The sequence below is a fragment of the Musa acuminata genome, chromosome BXJ2-8, assembly GCF_036884655.1.
Source record: "Musa acuminata AAA Group cultivar baxijiao chromosome BXJ2-8, Cavendish_Baxijiao_AAA, whole genome shotgun sequence".
Classification (NCBI taxonomy): Eukaryota; Viridiplantae; Streptophyta; class Magnoliopsida; order Zingiberales; family Musaceae; genus Musa; species Musa acuminata.
Window position 1 is genome coordinate 1,852,738 of NC_088345.1, and position 23,309 is coordinate 1,876,046.

The 23,309-nt window shown below is 42.0% G+C and overlaps 2 protein-coding genes and 1 pseudogene across 3 annotated transcripts; all 3 read left to right on the forward strand.

The window, feature by feature from the left end:
* The first annotated feature begins 1,435 nt into the window (after positions 1-1,435).
* On the forward strand, positions 1,436-10,629 carry LOC135618581 (uncharacterized). 2 transcript variants are annotated; one of them, XM_065119570.1, is made up of 5 exons: positions 1,437-1,986; positions 2,128-2,239; positions 7,614-7,728; positions 9,015-9,941; positions 10,080-10,629. In XM_065119570.1, the coding sequence occupies exons 1-5, from the start codon at positions 1,833-1,835 to the stop codon at positions 10,338-10,340; spliced, it is 1,569 nt and encodes a 522-aa protein (XP_064975642.1). In that variant the 5' UTR covers positions 1,437-1,832; the 3' UTR covers positions 10,341-10,629. The 2 variants fall into 2 exon arrangements, with proteins under 2 accessions (XP_064975640.1, XP_064975642.1); XM_065119568.1 differs by having other exon boundaries at positions 1,436-2,239.
* Positions 10,630-14,051: 3,422 nt separating this feature from the next.
* LOC135618583 (large ribosomal subunit protein uL4c-like) lies at positions 14,052-16,963 on the forward strand. The gene is made up of 2 exons (XM_065119571.1): positions 14,052-14,995; positions 16,637-16,963. Exons 1-2 carry the CDS (start codon positions 14,161-14,163, stop codon positions 16,645-16,647), a joined length of 846 nt encoding a protein of 281 aa, XP_064975643.1. The 5' UTR covers positions 14,052-14,160; the 3' UTR covers positions 16,648-16,963.
* Positions 16,964-17,113: 150 nt separating this feature from the next.
* On the forward strand, positions 17,114-22,878 carry LOC135618582 (coronatine-insensitive protein homolog 1b-like; annotated as a pseudogene).
* The last annotated feature ends 431 nt before the right edge of the window (positions 22,879-23,309 follow it).

Genomic DNA, 23,309 nt, shown 5'->3' on the forward strand with positions numbered 1-23,309 from the left:
TGTCCTATCAATATGATTTTGTTCTTTAAAGATCGACGAAAAGAGAAAGCTTTTTATTAAGTTTTTAATTATTAGTTAATCAATATGATATTATTAATATTCATAATGAAAAAAGGTACGAATAGTGAAATCATCTCAGTGCTGATTTTGAATGTGGGGAAATAAATCCATCCCAAAGAACTATCAACATGTGAAATTAAAAGCTAATGTCAGTTTACTAAAATTCATTATAGATCGATCAGTTCAGTTCGCTTTTAGTAAGTAGGCTCCACCCATCCCAAAATCGGAAGTTGTGGATCCTCTCTAAATATAGTTTCAGATAGCGTCATCCAATTCCCATGCGAGTATCATCTTCATCTTTGGTTGGATCAAGTAACATTTTGAGCGTGTTCGATCCAAAATATATTTATTATAGGGTAAATTCTTTTAAAAAAAGTCTTTCAATTTTTAGTTTTTGTTTATGATGGTTACTTTTTATTTTTTTCTCGTATAGTACTTTTTAGTTTTAAAAAAGTAAGATTATCATCGGCTTCACCCCAACGGTCATCGCATTTACATAATCGTGATTGCCTTCACCTCTTGTCATTATTCATCGTCTTTATCTTATTGTGCTATGCTACGAGTCACCTTTGATGCTATAAGATTCTTGTTGTTATCCTCATGCCTCGGGCACGAGTCTCGCTACCCCCCCCCTCTTAAAGTACTTCCTTATCTAATTCTCGTCATCTTTGCCCCTGTCATATCTTGTCATTATCTCTTCTCATTCGTAAGACCTCTCGTTATAAAGTACATGCTCGAATACCCTATTACGACTCTTTCGTCTTTTGTTCCTAATGTCAGCTTTACACTCATGCCCTATAAGAAGGTGAGTAGGAGAAGGGCGTACGTGTGAGGTGAGATAGAGACGAAAGTTTATAATTTTTTTTAGAAATTAAGAAGGTTTTGTGAAAATAAAGTAAAAAAAAATGAAAGTTTTTTTTTTTCTGGAGTAATTTGCTAAAAAATTAATATAAGAAAACATCAAGCGCGATTACCACCCATCGAAGAACATCTCCCACGTACTGTGGGGCCAGTGTCCCTCCCAATCACGATGAAGGTAAGCAAGACACGTATGATATACAACGTTAAGAAGATGAAAAAACACTTAGCGTTACCTGCTTTGTGATTGAATAAAATCGTGGAGCCCGCACGGTTTCAAAACAGAGGTAGACGAGTAGGTAAGTTCGAGGAGACGCCTACGTGTTCGAGACGAAATGGGGAAGGGGGAGTTGAAGTGTCCACGTGGTCCAGCAAGCGAAGCGTAGTCTTAACGAGACGGCGAGCTGCGACGGCCACCGGGTGGGTGGCGTGGTGGGGTGTGGTTCGCCCGCGTATCACGACCACAACTGAAACCACATCGTCTCGGCTCGAAACAAAGCACGAGATGAGACACTCCAAACCAACATAAAAGTTAGACGGGCCGCCTCCCGACTCCCGAGCTGAAAGCACACCCTCGTCTAGCCCCTCTCCTCACTCGGACAACGCAGCGACGCTGTGCCCCCTGCGCCTCCTCCTCTCCGTCACCATCTGCCAGATCCGAGCTAGCTCGCCGACCTCGACCCCTAGTCCTATGGCGTCCTCACCATTGCGGGGGCGCGGTCAAGGGAGCTAGGTTTCCGCAGTCACTGCGTCCCTTTTCTCTTCTTTGCTGCTCCCGTCGTCGCATTCTTGTGCTGCTCCGTGTCCACCGTTTGCATTCTTCCCATTTGCGAGCTTGGTGTGGCGATCTGCCCTCTTCTTTCTAAGTTTGGCGATTCCACCTTGGACGAGGTTGCTTCCTGGTGGGAGGAAAAATGAATCGGAGCTTTAGGGCAGGAGCAGCGACAGGGAGAACGGTGACGAAAGAGGCGGACGAGGAGCTCGCCCTCTTTCTCGAGATGCGCAAGCTGGAGAAGGAGCGGAACAACCTTCTCCTGCACGGCGCCGGCGAGCTCGATCCGCCTCTGGGTAATGTCGTCATTAGGTTTTCCTTTCTTGAAGAAATGACCAGTTTTTGTTCCTTTTACCCTCTCTCGGCCGTCAGCTGCAGATTCCTTGCTAGCAATACGTTTACTTTGGCCGCTCTTTTCTATGTTTCCTGCATTGTAGGGGCTAAACCTGGGACTGCTCCCATATTCAAGATCGCCTCATCAGCACCGGCGCGCAAGGCTGGAATCGATGACTTTCTGAATTCGGACAGTGAAAAGAATGACTATGACTGGTACCCTCGCAATATTTTTCTTTCTGTTCGCACCTTTCTCTGGCTATTCATCGTGTTCTCCGTGAAATGTTTTCCTTTTGCCAATGCCATCACTATTAATCTTGAGGTGTTAGGATCACTATGCTAATATATTGTGAAATGCTTTCTTCATAAGGCACGTCTTGTAAAGGAGGCAAAATGCTTTTGTCTTAAAAGTTTTGGATGACCATAATTTTTATGTCTGCATACTAATATGTTTGAAGGAAACGATCTGGAAGCTCGATTGTGGCATATACGGTATTAAAAACAGTGGCGCCTTTTGGACATTGTCAAAACATGCCAGTGGTGGGTTCGTTTAAATGTGACCAATGTTGGTTTAGATTTATGAATCTTAGAATCCAAAAACGGAAAACCTTTGTTTGCATTTTGTTACTCAGCTCAAGGAACTCTAGGATACTCCAATAAATGTGGTTCTTCTCACCATTTAGTGTTCATTCCACGATTCTTAGTTCCTTGTGCTAGCCGACTACTCAATAACAATTTCAAAGATTCAAATTGTTTAGTATCATATTGTCATAGACAAAATTGTAAATACGGTGTTCAATGTAATGCATGTATATGTTCATATCTTTTGGTTTTGTTGATGCTTTGTATAGCATGTAAAGGACTTGTAGTAGGCTTGACAACCTTATTTTGGTTGGCTTTTGTAGCCGTTTCAGGCTTATAAACACAGGTTGTGTGTAATCGTCACGTAGAGACAAAACAACCCAGAAACAAACTAATCATTTTGAGGGTTTTCTAGCTCTGTTGAGTGGTGTGGACTGTCAGCTAGCACAACACCAAGGAGCTACCTGAGTTGGACACGGTTGAATAGGCCTTTGGAGTAGTGCCTAGGGTTGGTTCGCTGCCTTGTTCCGCAATAGTGCCATGTTGGCACTTATGGAGACTTTTGGCCGTGGCAGACCACCTTGAACAATTTGTCGCGTGGCCGTTCAGAGCTTGCGAAATCTATGTTTGTAATTTGTATTATCTATCAAGTGTTTGCTTAAATGACTGGTTGTGTGATCCCGAGTTAAATGTTTTCTTTAACCCGTCTTCTCTTTTCTAGGTCCTTAAGGGACTATAAGAGGTTTAGGGAAGGTCGATTCTTTGCGGACGGACATGCAAAGGTGCTGCACGACTTAAGCAAAACCAGTTAAGTCCGTGACATATAGTATTAGAGTGAGACAAGCACATTTAAAAACGCTTGGTATGTAGACGTGGGGGACTTAGCGAGGCTGTGTTGAGGGCAGCTAGCTCGCACGATTGTTTGAGGGAAATAGGTGTTGAGATGTAGGGAAAAGAGCCACTCAGAGGAGCAGACATCCGAGATTGCCATTCAGAGGAATGACTAACTCTTCGCGCGAGAGACACAACGAGGACAAGCGAGCTGAGAAGAATACGTAGTGGACAAAGGTTGGGATGCCTGAGTTCTAGCTACGACTTGATGTTGGCAACCAAACTCGATAGTGCTTAAGGCAAGCAGGGTGCTTGGCAAGGGATGAGATCGTACAAGGAGGGATGGGTTGCTCAGTGACCAAAAGAGTTGTGCAAAGCTCACAGAGGTGAGGAGAATTGTTAACTCGAAGGATTCAGTTCTCGTGCAAGGGCTTGTATGCGGATGATGGGCTATCTGTGTCCATCCTGAGGCGATCGAAACTTGACGCCATGAAGCATTGAAACTTTCTCTCCAGCATGGGAAGAATACATTCGTAGAAGGTTGAAGTGTGCAATAAGTTCAGCATGTTGTTAGGCCTTTAGGGGTGCAGCGAGGGCTGTATTAGTGAAGAGTCGCAATCTGGCAAGAGCATTTGGGAGGTGGAATAGTGCATAGTTTGTTCAACAAGGCGGAATAGTCCAAAGGGATGGTGGTATCCAAAACTTCTAGAGGGAAGGATGCGAAGAGAAAAGTTACTCCAACGGGACATATCCAAGAGGGATAAGTTTTGGTTCTCCAAAGGGAGAATAATATGTAATGGATTGATTGCTCATGTTGAGAAGGGATACCTTAAGCTAATAGCTCCAAAAAGCTCAACGGACCAAGCGAACAGTGTGGAGTCGTCGCATGATGTCACACGAGGTAATGCGTTGGTGGATGCATTATGAGATCAACTGGGGTATCAACCCAAGGTAACACCAAATGAAGATACACTTAGAGTCAAGGTGGAGAGCAGACTCAAGACAACAACTTCAAAAAGCTTAACAGACCGAGTGAACGATGAGGAGTCATCGCATGATCTTACACAAGGTAATGCATTGGTGGACGCATTGCAAGATCTAAGTGGGGTATCGACCCAAGATAACATCAAACGAATGCACACTTAGAGTCGATGTGGAGATTGAACTCAATGCAGGACTTAGCCGTGAAATGATGGGTGCGAGGGCCACCATTAACTCAAAACAAACTAAGGAGCAGAGTAACTTGGGTGGAACTTGGTGAAGTGCCTAAGCCGCATGAAGGGAGTCGACATAGAAGACGGAACATGGAGAGAAGACACAAAGCTCTTCTTGGACAGAGGTCAAGGACATGAACTCTTGCAGAGACAAGAGCGAGATCATGTCATTCCATGGGTCCCTTGTTCTAATGGAGCGGACTCATCTTGTATAGTGCCAAAGTCAAAGGGAGTTTCGAGGCATATGCACCTTATCTTGGCGAAGCATTTAACGAAGAAACTAAGACGACTCAACTTACAGAGGCAAAGATGGGGTTAGAAGGCTTTGATACGGGGCAAGAGGATGCGTAAGCAGATACTCTTGAAGAATATATTGTAGTGCTGCCATTTAAATTGCCACAAAGGAAGCGGTACACAGTGGAGATTGTGCTGGGGGTAGGAGCCCAGAATTTAGACAATAATGCACTAATTTCAGTGAAGTTGGTAGACTTCGAGAGCTAGTAGGTGACGGATTGTCCTAGAGCTGTGCTTCGTCCGGGTGTGACCCGAAAGCGAGTGGACGAAGGTCGATTGCCAAATGAGCAAACACAATTGGAGGTGATAGAGGCCCTACGATGTGTTGGCAAAGGCCACACAGGTAGAGATTGTAGTTCGAGTTTATCACATAAAGATCAAAATGTAATGAAGATGCCACTAGAAGACGACATGATGTAGCGGATCATGGTGGAACAATTCGAAGCAATGTGACACACACGAGAGAAGTCTCATGAGGGACTTGATCATACAGAGGCATGATCAGGAGCTATTGGGAGCTCCACTTCGGTGAATAACACAACAACTAGAAGAGCTATGAATTTAAGGAGTAAATGCCATGATATCGCAAAGATAGGTCTTTCATGCGTGCATCGAATTTTGCATAAGATAAAAGTCATGATCATTAGTATACGGGTGTTATGTACTGTCAAGGGAGAATTTCGAGTGCAAGTACCAATGAGTCCCATGAGAGAGACTTGATCATATAGAGGTATAATCAGAGTGATTGCTCTAAAGTTTATATTCGCTTAAGGGAGCCCGACAAGTCGAAAGACAAGGCCGAGTGAGTAAAAGTTGCTACCAAGGACGCAAAGGAGAATAGAATTGGCGCGAGCCCTGTAACATGATGGCGGAGGCCATTCATAGGAGTTGTAGTCTGTTTGTCCATCGACCAAAAGGAATTGCTCGGAGAACACAAAGGTATTAAAGTAAATGGTTGAAAGGGGCGAGGAAGCGATGAAGAGCCCAGAGGGACTTAGTTATCTAAAACCAAGCGTTGGTAAAAATGGAGGTGGACTCAAAGGTGTGCCATAGTGATACCGAGGTGGATCAACCGATCGCGAAGAAAGGGATGTAGATGCGAGACGATAGATAGTAGGGCCATGGGCATGGCAATGCCATGGTACCGTCTAAGTAGGACTTTTATGGAGTCATTGATCCCTTGCTCTCATGAAGGGAGAGTGCTTGGTCCTGAAAGGGGCTGAGGAGGTGAAGAATGCAGAGACAAACTCCAAGTATCGAGACAAGATCAAAGGCAGAGGCCAGGAAACTTTGGAAGACCCGTGTCGACGGGCTTCTCATCAAGATAGCCGAAAGTGAGGGACTTCGGGTCATTGTAAAAGTACTCGACTAAGGAACGGAGTAGGCAATATGCGATGCTGTACCTTTTCTACTCAGAGGAGTAGGCGACAAAAATGATAGGGAAGATGGTACAATCCCAAAGGTGACCAAAACTATTGAAGACTTGCTCTAAGTCAGGACGAAATTTTAATTTTTTAGGGCAAAACTTTTTGCATTTCAAAAGTTCGATAGAAGGGTGCCGCACGATTTAGGCAAAACCAGTTAAGTCCATGACGATACAACGTTGTGTATCCTAAATTATTATTCTGAAGAACTAATTTCTTAATATATATATGTTGTTAACCTAAACTAATTTTGAGGCTTATTTATTTGTAAATTATATTTGCACTTCATGTCTCTTCTGTGTTGTATATGTATCTTCATGATAAGCAATTAAATATTTGAACCATAGCGACTGTTTTCATATCTTCCCCTAAACTTCAAACCACCACCAATTCCATGTTAAAAGTTGGGCTGGAGGATTGACACAAAAGCATGCGTGTCAAAGCTTTAACCATTGCCAACACATCTAAAAGCTTACCTGCTTGATGATATAGATCTTTGTCATTTATCTTCTAATACTTCCCCACGCATCTGAGAAAGCAAAGTAGCTTAAGTGTCATTTTAGATTTTTAACTGAGTACCAACTGATCTAAAAGCTTAAGACTGAGGACTTCCTGGTCCAATAGCATATTACCACCTTAAGCTAATAGATAAATATCATTTATATTCTAACATGGCGAGTCACTAATAATTAGTAAAGTATCGCAGGCCTGAAATTAGAACCTGACCTCGATTCCCAATCTACATATGACTTGTTAACCCATAACCCTGAAGATCCATGCTTCTGATATAGGTATGTGTCCAGTCCTGTTGGCAGCCTATTCAGATGAATGGATGGAAGATAATAGTTTGCTTGTATGGAGTTATATTAAGTTAATGATGAAGATAGTTATCAAAATATCAGTTAATGTTATTTATAAGAATTTGTACATTGGTCATATATTGTAGATATGTAGGTGTATATTAATTTCATGTTTAGTATTGCACAATACTGAAATTAATATATTTTTTGCCCTGAACAAATTTTTATTTGCTTTGTAAGCTTGAATGCACTATGACATTGTTAACTTCTGATGTCAGATTTTATGATTTTATATGATAGCATGATCTTCTTAATATGCAAATTTGATAAACACAAAATGATGAGAATACAATACAATGAAGAAGTAGCCAAGTTCAGAATAATCTAATTGGGTAGTTACTACTTGTTTAACTTTTATGATGTGATTTTTTTTTTCTTTTTGTAGGCTTCTTACGCCACCAGGTACTCCACTTTTTCCATCTCTAGATACTGAATCTAAAAGATCTCCTGTTGGCAGCACTGGGACTCCAAAAGCTCGCCCCACGGTGCTGAAATCTAGGGTGAGCTGTCTAACTATGTATCTCCTTAAGCTTGCACATAGCAGATTCCATGCCTATGTTAATGTGAATTTGGACCCACAAGAAACCATGGATTTGTTTGATGCATATTCTAGTATTACTTTTACATTTGTATAACTACAATAGGCTTTCTGGATATATGTTGCACCAGTAAACCATCTACAATTTCTCTCTTTGTTTATGCTGGGTTGAGGTGCTCAACTCTATGGAAAAGAATGGCAAAGAAAAATAATTGAGCCCCACTTCAATAATTAGTATCTTGTCAGTATAACTTTTAACTTTCATTTAAAGTTAGAAGAAAACTGCTTCTCCATTAAAACCTAAAAGGTTAGGTAATTAAAATCTAGGACTCAATCCTCAAGCAGTTGCATCAATGTGTGAACTTGGTAGGTTATGGGTGGAAGAGATCTAAATCATTGTCCATTTTCGCATAGTTCCTTCTACAGCTTTCATGATAGAGCATTGAACATTTCTTTACGATTCCTCCATGTCCTAGAAACTGCTAACTCTACTTATATAACTATTATTTATCAGGCTTCTCAATTTTGGATGTGCCATGAATTCATGAAATCATCTGTACAAATTCTAGGTAATCCAGTGTCTACACATTCAATCAGAAGCAAGGGCTGTGCAAGAATCATCTGTTGCATATCCAAGTTCTTGCTTAATTCACTAACTAAATTGTTCTCTTAGCTTATACCTGAGGCCTTGGAAGTCATCTAACCATATAAAGATCAATCAGGATGTTCCTAACCAGTACTCCTATAGCTTCATGGTTAATTATATCTTAAAAAGATTTACAAATCTTGATAATCACATCCCTCTCTCTCTCTCTCTCTCTCTCTCTCTCTCTCTCTTTGCATTCCATTTTGATAAACAAATAGCTTACAGAACTGGCTTTTATCTAATGTTTCTTTCCTCAAACTCCCTGTTGATCTGACTGAAAATCAGTTTCACTAACATTTTGACATTAAATGCCATGATTAGAGAATTTCTTTGTTGGCCATACATGTCAATTTGTTTTAAGTGCTGAATTATAGTTATGGTCAAAATTTCTTTATTCACTCCAAACAAGTTGTCCATTTTTGCTTGTCATATCCAACCAATTTGCCGGTGGAATTATTCTTCCATCACAGTTGGACAATTTTGATTATGGAAACAATGTTTATGTATGCAAATCTTTATGCAAATACATTTCTACAATGAATTCTTTGGTGCATTGCTTTATTCTGATGTTACTTCTATGCACTATAATGTTGTGTTTTCAGTTAGCAAATTCTCCAGATCCTTCAAGGAGCACACTGGCACCAAGGCAACCAGCATCATCATCTGGCTTGAACTCTGCGATTGGAACCCGCAGACCATCATCATCTGGTGGTCCTACTCATAGTTCATCTAGACCTGCAACTCCAACCGGACGTCCAACGTTACCTGCTGCTTCAAAACCAACAAGACCTTCCACTCCCCCTTCTCGAACTACTTTGCCGTCAAAGTCATTGGCTCCACCACGATCGTCAACACCTGTTAGATCTTCCACGCCGACATCTAGGCCATCAGTGCCGGTAGTCAGCAAGCCTTCATCAAGGTCAGCTACCCCTACAAGACGACCTTCTGTGCCATCTACTGTATCATCCAGTTCTGCTCCATCAAGTAGATCATCTTCTGTCACGAAGTCAGGTCCAACAATATCTAAAAGTTCAGTGCCGCCACATGGAAGCTCTCCAACCATAAAACCTAGACCATTGAAACCCACAGACATCCCTGGTTTTTCTCTGGATGCACCCCCAAATTTAAGGACAACATTGCCTGAGAGACCCTCCTCAGCTTCTCGGGGTAGACCTGGAGCTCCCAGCAGTCGATCATCTTCTGTTGAGCCTGGGCCAAACATCCGTCCAAGGAGACAGTCTTGCTCTCCATCCAGAGGGAGGGTTCCCAACGGTAATGTTCATAAAGGCAGTTCCATTCCACCATCAAGCAGACCACAAGCAAGTGGCAGTGACAATGTGAACCCTGTTATAATTGGAAATAAGATGGTTGAACGCATAGTGAACATGAGAAGACTTGCACCTCCGAAGCAAGATGAACAACGATCAAGCCATAATAACTTCTCTGGCAAGTCTTCTCTTTCACCAGATGGTGCTGGTTTTGGGAGGACTCTGTCAAAGAAATCACTGGACATGGCGTTGAGGCACATGGTATTTATATATCATCTTTCATATCTTTTGCTCTACACTTAGCCACAACATCCTGCTTTTCCAAGATTGTTATCCATCTTTAATGGTCAAATTTCTGAATTATGATGCAACCTTGACTGGATATCTTTGCAAACTCAGGATATCAGGCGGAGTGTTCCTAACAGTTTGAGGCCATTGATGGCAAACATTCCAGCATCATCCGTCTATAGTGTGAGGTCAGGAGCCACCAGAAGCAGAACAGTCAGTGTTTCGGACTCTCCTCTGGCCACAAGCAGCACAGTCAGTTCTGAACAAAGTGTCAATAATAACATGCTTGGTCTCGATGGAAGTGAAATCGAAGATGAGATTACTAGTGATAAAAGGGGCAGGTGCCCTCCTGCTGTCCCCAACACCAGATGACTAAACGGAAAAGTTACATTCTGACTAATTATGTGGAATCTAAGGTGAGTGCTTTTAGTCTCTCCTATGAATTGTTACTGGAGTAGCCGAGGAATGCCTATTTTTTGGCCCGACCTGATAATATTAGTACTTCCAATTTGATCTGTCCGGATTGCTTGTTGGTGGCATTATGGTACAAATGTATTAATCATCTGAGTCTCTTCTACATGTGGAAGTAGGTATTCAATGAATTGTATGATCTGTTACCACACATTTCCAAGACCAATGCAGATTGCTAAGCTTCCTATTAGCTCTGCCATTTTGCAAAGCTGATAATGTATATTTTAGGTAATACTGAGTATATTTACAGTAGGAACACCCTGATGACAGATGGGAGTGTAATATTGACATTGGGTTAAACCTTTGTGTCAAACAAAGGTAAGATTAGGTACAATATAATAAGGTGGAAGTCTTTGGATTTGGACGTGCTTTTTCTTTTGGCTATCATCCAACTTCAAATTTAATCAACTGAGCACGAGAGAAGTTTCTTAATTTGATTTCTTTGATACTTAAATTAGTAATCGGAGATATGTGAGTATGTCTTTGATACTTAAATTAGTAACCGGAGATATGTGAGCATGGATGACAGTAGTCAAAAAAGATGATGATCCTCTTTTTCATTGTATTGAAAATGAGTTTTTATATATAGTCGGATCCTCTTTTTCATTGTATTGAAAATGAGTTTTTATACATAGTCGGAAGGAAGTTTTTAATCGCCACCAACAGTCTCCTTTGATCTTTTATCCATGTGGGCAACAAGGGAGGGGCAACCCATAACTACGGATCTTCCTTGCCTATGTGAGCAGATAGGTGGAGGATGGATTTCATTTTCTCCTTCCATAACAATTTCATTTTCTCCTTCCATAACAACGTACTCCTTATCATTGGTCCCCTTCCCCAAAGCTTGCTTCGGAGCTCTCGCGAAAGGGATCCAAAATGTGGCATCTAGTTCATTTGACACGTCAAGTTTATAAATTTTTGATCCATCGTCGATTTGGTAGCACATCTAGTTTGTTCGACATGTCTAGTTCATTGTGCTTGAGCCCCTCATATCATCGAGGGATGCACCTTGGTCGGACGAGATTGGGTTTCCTAACCTCCTCGTATCTTCCCGACTTGGTCGAGTTAGTTGACTGCCATGGCTTAGGCAGAGGAGGGGGTAGGGTTTCCTGATCTTTATGCCTTGGGCAAAGGTGGGGGTTGGGTTTCCCAACCTCCCCGCCTCAATGAAGGTGAGGATCAAGTTTTCCGACGTCCTTGAAGTCCCTCGGGCGAAGGTGGGGATTGGGTTTTTTGACCTCTATGCCTTAGCGATGACTGAACACCTCCCCCTTCGCTTGTAGTCATCGTCGAGGCGTGGAGATCAGGAAACCTGACCGTCGCCTATGCTTGAGGTGTGGAGGTCGGGAAACCCAACCCCTGCCTTCGCTTGAGCGGGGAGGTCGGGAAACTTGACCCCCTTCTCTACTCGAGTTGTAGCAATCAACAAACCTGACCAGATTGGGAAGAGACGAGGAGGTCGGGAAACCTAACCCTATCTGACTAAGGTGGATCCATTAACGATATGAGCAGCATGTCGACGATGGATTGCCACTAGCAACACTCGAGCATGATGAACTAGACATGTTGAACGACATGGCACCAAATCGGCAATGGATTGAAGAGATATAAGTTTGACGTGCCGAATGAACTAGATGTTGTACTTTGGATCCCTCTCGACCTTTTGGGGTGTTAGGTAAACGAGGAATGATCGACAAAAAGACCTACGATATAGGGAATCATTAATTATACAATACTATGCTTGATGATACTTGACTCTTCTAACCGATGTGGGGTTTGTCGGGAATGTTTCGTCTTTTTTGTACTGCAATATCTTATCCGTCAAGCTTGGCTCTTCTATAGTCACGTCGTGCTTCTTAATGGTTTGGGCTGGCAATGCTCGACCAATGACCAACTATCCTTCGGTGCTCAAATCAATCCTAATATAGCAAGTGCATTAGCGTGTGCATTTTTTTCTCCAAGGACCCATAACACATTAAGCTGGGAGAAACTGTGGGTTAATTTCTGCACCTTGACAAGGTACTTTGCCATGTTTACAGCTCGAGCCTTCTAGTTCTTTTTCACTTGGTTCATGATTAGCTATGAGTTGTTGAACATTGTCAGGTCCTAGACTTGAAGCTTTCGGGCGAGCTGAAGCCCCGAGAGAAGTGTTTCATACTCGTCTTCATTGTTGGAGATTTTGAACCCAAACCAAAGAGCTTGCTCATACCTTTTAGGATGAGTATGGTATTGCCTCCATCTGAGGTGGCAAAACCATCCATGAATAGCGTCCATGCAGGTTGGCTATGCTTGTCGACTTTGGGCTAGAACTTCTCATTTTGATTGTTGGAACTCTTATCGCATCTCTTCTAAACGTTAGTCCATCTGTCGTAGTTGGATCTATAAGGAATCCTTCGTCAGATCCATCGATTGTGTCTCGGATTCAACTAGGGTAGAGTGGTGGTACGATCCATTAAATTATACGATTTGAGACTAAAGTGCCCCCTCAACTAGTGGTTCGACGGGTCTTCGACGCTCTTGGGATGTTGGCACCACGTTGGATGGGTGAACCTTGATGGGCGTTGATGCTGGTGGAGGTTGAGCCGTTGATCGTGATTGAGCTGGTGGTATTGCTTGTTGGGCTAACTAGGGTAAAAGTGGAGCGATGACATATATCATGTCCGTTAATATTTGCATTTGTTGAGTGAGATTCAAGAATAACTTGGCTGGGATGAGTAAGTGGGTCAGGGTCATCCCTAGAGGTGAGAAATCTATGTCGTTGAATAGATGCTAGTATTACATCAACGTTTGCATTGATGTGGATGCGTCAATATGTAGAAAGGGTGGGTACTACCCCCTTGGGTGAAAATACTCTAGGTCGAGGGCAAAGCCTCATCGCTCGAGCGTTCATTAAGAGGGTTGACACCCTGGTCAGCCTGATGTGGTCTATATATGTATGTATAGGATTGTCCGATGTGCGTTTGAGGTGAAAATATCGAGCTCCCAAGGTATCACCTACACGAAGACCAATGTCAAAAGAGGTTTCCCAATTTGATCCATTCGATACCCAAGTTAATAACGTAAGATATATAAGTATACATGAGTGGTCAAAAAGACGATCACTCTTTTATTGTATTAAAGATAAGTTTTTATACTTGATCATTAAGAGACACAATATTATATGAAATATTTTAGAAAGGTAATCTCTAATCGTCATCAACAATCTCCATTGACCTTTTATTCATCCGGACAATAAGGGGTTAACGTATAATTGCTCACCTTAGATCATTCGCCACGTGGGTAGATAAGTCATGTGATTGGTCACATGTCGGATGATAATTGATTGAAGATGTAATCTCTATCAAACTCTTAATTTTAACTTTTTAATTGTAGAATGATGATCACAATACATGGCTGTTTTCTATTTTTTTCTATGAAACATTTATGTTGCATATTTATATATGATGTGTACTGAATGCAAGATGAAAAAAGAAAAGAAATCCATTATTATAGAAAAGGCCGTGCGTATATCTACGGTACGTGTACCTACGCACGTGTCGTTCACGTGCTATAAAAATTCGTGTTAATATTATCTATTATCTATATATGCGAAAATTTCCGGGTAATTACGACGAAGGTATTGGAATGGGTTGGATAAAGGGATAGCCTTCTTCCGCCACAACCCAGTAGCGAAGCCAGGTCGAAGCGAAGCAAAGATAAGAGGAGAAAGGGTAGGGCAAAGATGCGGATCTCTTGTGCGACAACTCCTTCCCTCTCCTCCTCCTTCGTCGCTTCTCCGCTCTTCGCACCCAATTCCCATTCTTTTGCTAACGTGTCCCTCGCCAAGGCCCCGTCGGCCGTCCGCCTCCGTGTCCGCTGCGAGCTCGCCGCCATCCCCGTGATCTCCTTCTCCGGGGAGAAGGTGGGTGACGTCCCCCTCGACCTCAAGTCCGCCCCCTCCGACACTGCCCGTGCCGTCGTCCACCGCGGCCTTGTCGCCGAGCAGCAGAACCAGCGCCGCGGCACCGCTTCCACCCTCACCCGCGGCGAGGTCCGCGGTGGAGGGAAGAAGCCCTACCCCCAGAAGAAGACCGGCGGCGCCCGCCGCGGATCCCAGCGCACCCCGCTTCGCCCCGGCGGTGGCGTCGTCTTCGGCCCCAAGCCGCGCGACTGGAGCGTCAAGATCAACCGCAAGGAGAAGCGCCTCGCTCTGTCCACTGCCCTCGCCAGCGCCGCCGCGGCCGCCGACGCCCTTGTGGTGGAGGACTTCGGCGAGGAGTTCGAGGCCGGGCCCAAGACCAAGGAGTTCGTGGCGGCCATGCGGAGGTGGGGGCTCGACCCCAAGCGGAAGGCCATGTTCCTGTTGACGGAGGTGTCGGATAACGTCCTGCTCTCCTGCAGGAACATTGGGACCATCAAGCTGCTAACCCCCAGAACGCTCAACCTGTTTGACATTCTCGACTCAGAGAAATTGGTATTCACCAAATCGGCTGTGGAGTATCTCAATTCAATGTATGGGGAAAATGCGGAAGAGGAGGGGGATGGAGAAGAAGAGGAGGAAGAGATTGTTCTTGCAGGTTAGTTTAGTACATCAGAACCTCTAATCGTTTTGTCTCTACTAGTTCAGTGAATCATATTTTTGGCTCTAGATTGTTAATGCGAGTTATGAACCCTTCTTTTCTCTTAAATGAAATTTAAAGCTTTATATAGCTAACAGAGCAGGGATCTTCAAATGAATTGTGGAAGAAGTTTACCGAAACAGCAACTATCTGAAAGTTATTTGTTTTACAAGACAGAATAAGCCCTTATCATCACTTTTGATCGGACAAGGAAACAACATAGACAGTAGGATGATCTTTCTAAATTCTTCTCTTCAGCTTGTCAAATGGTCTCTTTAAGTATAACATGGAATCTTCCCTTTGGAAGTAAGATGTTTATAAATGGTGGCATTTAGACATAGCAACACAGTGATAAGTGAAATTTTATTTTCTTCTAATCCTTTAGTCGTGGATAGGTGCTAATTAGATATACATTTTACTCACTAGGATGCACTTGGACATGGTTAGAAATTTTCTGATCGAATATATGACTACTTGATGTTTAAATACTCATGATATATGTAACCATCATTGGACATTAGAATTGCAGTTTCTTAATGCCTTCAGCACATAATTGTGTTGAACTAGTAGTCTAGTTTGCATTCTATAGCTTTATTGTCGAACTATATTAAATACTTGTCTAGGATTAATTGAAGCTATGTTAATAGAAAAACTAGAAAGGTAGCAACTTGCGATACGGTTTGAATGGTCCAGATGAAAACCAACTTTCCGACAAGCCTATCAGAAAATAGATATGATATTCTTATTTATAAGTCAGTTATCTTTCTAAACATACATTTTGAAATTGTCAAATAATCTTCATTATAATATTGAAGTTCCTTTTGGTGATATGATGTTTGCTTAGACCTAACCATAAAATAAATTGATAGAGTCGATTATTTCTTTTCCTTGGATCCTTCTTGTCATGGCTGCATGTTAGTCGGATATACTCTAGTTTTCAATACATGATTATTTAATATCCCCAAACTCATCACATAATGCCATCATTTAGAATTAGAGTACTAGAGTTGCAGGTTTATATTGAACTCATAGGCTAGTTCGCTTTCTTTCTTTCTTTTTCTACATGTTTTCCCTGGAATGTTTTTTTTTTTTCCCTTTCAGTTAAACCGTATAAATATCGCAAATAAAATCATAGCAACATAACTACGTGATGCATGGTCTATAGGAGTTTCAGTTCTGGTATACAGAAGTGCTAATATATATATAAGCCCTTAGGCCCTATTTGTTACGGGGGCTAGACACTCTAGGATTTCTTTAAATAATGCAAGTGTTGATCCAAGTTTTGTTAGAAACATCTTTTCATGTTTGGCTATATCTTTTTAATTCCAACCTGTTTTTCTTTTGTGTTTGATTGGGGGATTTTATGTTTATCTCGGAACTACCAAGCTCTGTCCCTGGGGTGTTGCCTTAGGAATTCGAATCCCCATGGTTCAGACAGTTAATTGGAATTTCTAAGCTGTCCAATTCCAGGGGTGGATAGGAGGATGTTTGGTTGAAGAAAATCCCCATTGAATCTTTATACCAAACATTGATCTTAGAATATAGTATTTGATTGCGCAATGTCGATCTGATGGGAACTCTTTCTTTGTTGGCTTTCAGGAGACAACTAAGATCATACAAATCACGTTCATTATCATGTGCCGGAGTCCAAAGACTTTTGTCCTATTTTGATACAAATCAAGTTTTCAGCTTGTTTTAGGGGGCATCAGAATCTCACATCATCATGAAGCAGGTTGGATGGTTGCTTCTTGCAGTTTGTCATAGTTATAAGCTGTAACTGATGTAGGTTTCATTGTTTCCAGCTTCACATTCTCATGAGGTTTTTAACTCCATGGAAATTTATTGTCCAATTGGTTTCTCGCAGACATGTTAATATCTTGTGTATTTTGAACATTACGAGTTAATTGGTATCTAGTTTGTGTCGAATCCTGAGGTTTGCTTGCTGTTGGCTTAACAAGGTGCGATCTTAACTTGTCATTAATTTCTAGTTGCCAATCGATTTATTATTAGAACTCTTTTCTCAACCTTATCCCTCTGATAATGCATGATAACATAGATATTATCATGTCGATCTCAGGTAGCAGATCCCCCATCAAAACACACTGTTTGAGTTATAGTGAAGATCTATTGTTCTTTTCTTCAAGTGCTTATTGGTTTCTTGTTCTTCATGTCTTTCTTCAAAATTGATTAGCTGAAGTCCACCCACAAGAATCTTCTAATCTCGTCCTTCCTATTTATGAAGTCCACCCACAAAACACACGCTGAGTCGACGATCGAAAACGGAGATGACGTAAAATTCTCTGCAAGCGTTTGCGTGGCGGAATGGCAGGGGATTACCTGCACTGCACTGTGAGCTGTGACACTACGGAGATCAATATCTAATTTTCTTATTTACATATAATTTTAGTCTGCCGCCACTACACACCACGCGTGCAATGCGCGTGTGAGCTCGAGAGTGATCATAATAAACTATGTTTCCCACGACTACATTATTGGTGACGATGATGAAGAAGCAAAAGGGGTCATCATAATAATCTCATCTCCTCTTTCCACTGCTTGTTTTCTTGTTTCCTCCCTCCTCTCCTCTGCTTCTTTCGTTTCGTTCATCCAATGTGAGGAGGAAAAAAGAGGGTGAAATGCCCTGAAATTTAGGGCTCGATGACGAGGTCGCCCCGTCGCGATCGTCGGATGCTGCCGCCGCTGCCTCTCGCCCGGATTCGCTTGGTTTGCCTCGTGATCGAGCTAGGATTCGTGGTTGGATTACTAGCTTCTGTTTAGTTGTTTGTTTCTCATTGCCGTCGTCTGCTGCTGTCGTAGAGATCGGAGAGGTTTGAACGGGAATCTGGTGCTGGAGTCTGCCGCCTCCTTCGTAGATACTTGCATTTTCGCAGCGGATCTGGTCGGTGAATCCTTTGTTGGTTGGGTGCTGGGTTGTGTGGGTTGACGGGCGTGGGGAAGAAGGATGGAGCAGCGGAGCAAGGTGGGGAGCTTCGTGATACCGGACACGGCGTTGGAGCGGGTGATGGGGTACATAGAGGACCCTCGCGACCGGGAGGCCATCTCGCTGGTGTGCCGAAGGTGGTACCACGTCGACGCCCTCTCGCGGAAGCACGTCACCATCACCATCTGCTACTCCACAAGCCCCGACCGGGTCCGCCGCAGGTTTCCCAACCTGGAGTCCCTCAAGCTCAACGGCAAGCCCCGTGCCTCCATGTTCAACCTCATCCCCTCGAGGACTGGGGTGGCTACGCCGGCCCCTGGGTCCACGGAATCGCTGAGGCCCTCAGTTGCCTCAAGACCATCTACTTCCGCCGCATGATTGTTAGGGACGACGACATTGGCGTGCTCGTTAGGGCCAGGGGCGACAAGCTCAAGTCGCTTAAGCTCGACAAGTGCTCCGAGTTCTCCATGGATAGTCTCTAACTGGTCGCCCGTTCTTGCAAGTAAGTACGCCCTCCGTTGGAACGAACTATTCTTGTTTGCTTCTTTAACCTTCTGGTCTTTCTTGGCTTATGACATCACGTTTGTTATTGCCTTATCTTCTCATTTCATTTAATCTCTGTCTTATTTATCACGTTAATAGTGCATGGTGCCGTCATTTATGCCTTATCTTGTGCCCTGTGGAATGCAATGGATTGTATATTCTCGCCCTTGTAGCGGGAGATTGCTTGTACACTCACCTGATTCTTGTAGACAGCATTTTGGGTCTTGGCTAACCTCCAGATTTGAACTCTTGTGCCCAGCAGAAAATCTAGTGCTCTTTAGTTCTTGATTGCATACTTGTTTAATCTTTTTATTGCTTAATTTGATGTTTGATATCCTAAATTGGTAACAAAACTTGGTGATAGCTCACCTGTCAATGTGGTTTGTATCTAAGGCCTATCTTTCTATATATGTTGCTCTCAAGTGTGATGTGATTAGGGACTGTTGAATCCAATCATTTAGAGTTAAATCAACTAGTGTAGATAAATATAAGCAACTGGAATGGCAAGTCCTTTTAAAGTGTGGGAGTGATCAGCAAGAATTTGGCTTTTGACTTGTTATATCATGATGAATTGTATATTAATGTTGATTTTGATGCTTGATTGTTCTTCGTCACACCGAAATAGTTTTCTTTTCTTGTTGTTAAGGAAAACTATATACAACGTTCAAATTGTTTCATAAAGCTTGTCCATTATCATTGTCCTGTATCTTAATGGCTGCTGCAACATCTTCTCACCAAATAATCAACTTATCTTCTACCGAATACTTGAATGATTAGCCAGAAGCTCCTTTGATTTTTCTTATATCCTTAATTTGTCATTATACTGGAGGATATGTGTACAAATACCTTGCGTATCCACATTCGCAGTTCAAGGCCCTTGATAAGTTGATTGCTTGTTTATCTGTGATGCACTTGAAAAGTCAATTTGTCTTGATGTGCCTGTTGGTTTTGATTATTTAAATGAACAAGCTGAAGTTGATTAAGCTGATCTTATCTGCTTGACATGTGCAAAATCATGCTCTATTCTTTAAAGATAACTAAACAAATTAACAATTCTTTTGTGCTGAACCTTCTGCAGTTGCAAGCGGTTCCACTTTGGTAACACAAATTCATTTTAATGTATCCCACTTTGAGAATTGAGGCTTTTATTACTATAGTCAATGTGGTTTGGGTACATTAAGTACTCCCATCTTTACCAGCTATATGATTTGGTAACTTTAGCCGATTAAAGTTGGAAGACCCTGAAAAGGGCAGCAATGCCAAGGAAAAAACTTGGACAGAAGCACCATATAAGTGAGAAGTAATTTTATCTATCTACTACTTTTTTTTTGTTTGGGAGCCACTTTGACTTATCACTAGGCTGGGTAATCTAGGTGCTGTTGGTGGCGTCTCACTAGTTAAACTTCATGTTGATTCTTTACCAAGATGAATTCTGAAAGAAATGTACACAATCTTCAGATAAATAAGCTGAACTGCCTAGTAAATATCTTTATTCACGAAGTTATATCGTCCTGAATGATCATTTCCTGTTGATGTCCACAAAGGCATTGTAGCTTAGGTTTCAGTTTTAAAAAGGAATAGTTCAGGTTGTGATATGTTTTTCTTCTGTGATGTGCCAGCTGCAATTCTCAAGCTCCCATATGGACTTGTCTATCGTCAAGACATCACGATCAGTTTGAAATTTTGTAGTCAGCTGGTTATTTTCTATTAGCACTTCTCTGTTGCATTAGAGTGCCATGCCATATTTGTTATATGAATAGCTTTTTGCAAAAAAAATCTATTGTTTCCATGATTTATGATGATATGTGAAGTACATTTACAACTGTACCAGTTAGGAGATTGTATGTCTAGTAGTTACTCTCTAGGCATTAAGCAAGGTGGATGGAGTGCATACATGGCTTTCTGTTGGATACAATTGACAACTTTCATGGATATTTAAAAGAAATGTCAAAAAACATGAAAAGATTTAAGGAAGCATAATTTGTATAAAATAATAGAATATGTGCAATGAACATGAGAAAATTCGAGTCTCTTGGAGGAGCACTAACTTAAGGTCTGGTCGAAGATCGATACTTGAAAACTTAGGTTCCTTTATCCATACATTCATAAACCTCTGGCAAGGTTGCTTCCTTTTAGTCTTCTACAGGATAGAACAGATGTGACAAGAGGACCAGCGGGGCTTTCTGGAGACATGCAGTGTCAGCTAGGAGACAAAAGATCCTTCTCAGTGGACTGGAAACTTCTGGATCTGAAAAATGTATAGCTGTGGACCATGAGGAAGTAATGATGGAGGAAACTGAAAATGCAAAATTTTGGAAGATGGATGACTTTTGTTAATTTTTCATTCATTTATTACGCCAACCTGAGACCTAATAACAATTGTATCAAAGTCATAAATGAAAATTTATATTTTTTTGTGACTGATCATTTGGCATTTTGCTTTACTCAGCATCTTCCCAATTGATCACTGCTTTTCTTAATATCCTATCATAATATCTACTCTTTGAGCATACATGTCCAAATGTTACTGATTTTCAGTTCTGATTTGCAGAAACCTCACAACACTGTTCTTGGAAGAAAGCTCAATTGCTGAGAATGACGATGGATGGGTTCATGAGATTGCTGTCAACAATTCTGTGTTGGAGATGTTGAATTTCTACATGACAGAGCTTAAAGTCACACCACAGGATCTTGAGCTACTTGCCAGGAACTGCAAATCCTTGGTTTCGCTGAAGATGACATCTCTGATCTAGTTGGGTTTTCTCAGTGAGTAACTTCGCTGGAAGAGTTTGGTGGGGGCTCATTTAATGATCAGGTTGGAGAGGTCAACAGGTACAACACAGTTCAGTTTCCTCAGAGGCTATGCTGTGTTGGCCTCATCTATTTGGGTACAAACGAGATGCACTTGTTATTTCCACTTGCTGCTTCACTCAAGAAGTTGGACTTGCAATACATGTTTCTCAGCACCGAGGATCACTGTCAGCTGCTCCGATGGTGTCCAAATCTAGAGGTTCTCCTAAGCATCAATTTTTTTTTATTTTAAGTATCAAATTTTGTTACAGTTCATCATGTAAGTATTTACTTTGGAGAAGCTTGATTCCAGCTCTTAATTCTTGTCAGGTGACGAATGTGATTGGAGACAGAGGACTAGAGGTTGTTGCTCAGACATGCAAGAAACTGCAAAGGCTCAGAATAGAGCGAGGGGATGAAGACCAAGGCCTGGGGGATGAACAAGGTCGAGTTACACAAGTAGGGTTATTGACTCTAGCTCAGGGATGTCCAGAACTAGAATACTTGGCAGTATATGCCTCAGATATATCAAATGTGGCTTTGGAATCTCTTGGCAATTTCCGCAAAATCCTCTGTGATTTCCGGCTTGTTTTGCTTGACCGAGAAGAGAGGATAACAGAATTATCCCTTGACAATGGTCTTCGTGCTCTGCTGAGAGGTTGCACAAAGCTTAGGAGGTTTGCACTTTATCTGAGGCTAGGAGGTCTTTCAGATGTAGGTCTTGGTTACATCGGTGAGTATGGTTGCAATGTCCGGTGGATACTGATGGGGTAATGTTGGGGAATCTGATGCTGGAATTCTGGTGTTTTCAAGAGGTTGCCCGCCGCTGCAAAAGCTTGAGCTGAGTTATTGTTTTAGTGAGCGTGCGTTGGCTACGGCAGCTACCATCTTTGAGATACTTGTGGGTGCAGGGGCATAGGGCAACCCCAGGTGATAGTGACCTTTTGGCAATGGCCCGTCCGTTCTGGAACATAGAATTTGTTCCTCCAAGACAGGATGTTGCTGACAATGAAACTGAAGACAGGTGCAATGTCGAATGTCAGGCTCAGTACTTGCTTACGACTCCCTCGCTGGCAGAAGAACAGATTGCCCACAGTCGGTGATGCCTCTGTATTCGGATTGATAGTTTATATGAGTTCCAGAGTGACGAGCAAGGCTGCATGTCGTCTGTGGGTGTATATATATATATATAAGCCACTACAGCTGACTTCTTCAAACGAATCTCTCGCCTATGGTTGCAGGCTTGCGGCCAAAGCATCACCATCGGTTTGAAGAACAGCAACAGTGTCATCTACAGCACGTACATGACTTTGCGATCTAATATGCTGAGCTTTGAAGAGTAGACTCTGTGGTGTAATGTTGGATTTCTGGTCAGAGGGGATGGACTTGGTAAAACACTTAATCCTGTGGGCCAGCCATCCCTGTTCTACATGCTTCTTCTGCGTGTTAAATTGGTTATCTTAGATTCTTCAGATCAACTCCATATCCATAAAGAAGGGGAATTTATCCAATGGAGGATATATTGCTACTACTTGTACAAAGATATAGCAAGGTTTTCAATTTCAATTCATATCGATATATCGAGTCCTACTCGGTATGATATGTATCGAATTATATACCAAAATATACTGATAGTACATAGAAAAAAAAGCTAAAAAATCTCTAATGATGTGTGAAGGTAACTGTTTAAAAATATCAAGATATACCGACTAGAACGTCTCAATAATGATCAAAATTCAAGGTGTATCGACCAATATACCTGGGTAATGATCGAAATTCAGGATGTACCGATTAGTATACCTCAGTAACAATTAGATTTTGCTCATTACCACTTAGTATAGATCCTATATCATCCAATACGAATCAAAACACTGATAGTAGAGGACGATCCACATACCGATATCCTCTCATATTGATATGTAACACTCGTACCGAATGATATATATCGAAATTGAGAACATGTATAGTTTGGATCTCCATATGTTTAAATAACCTTTG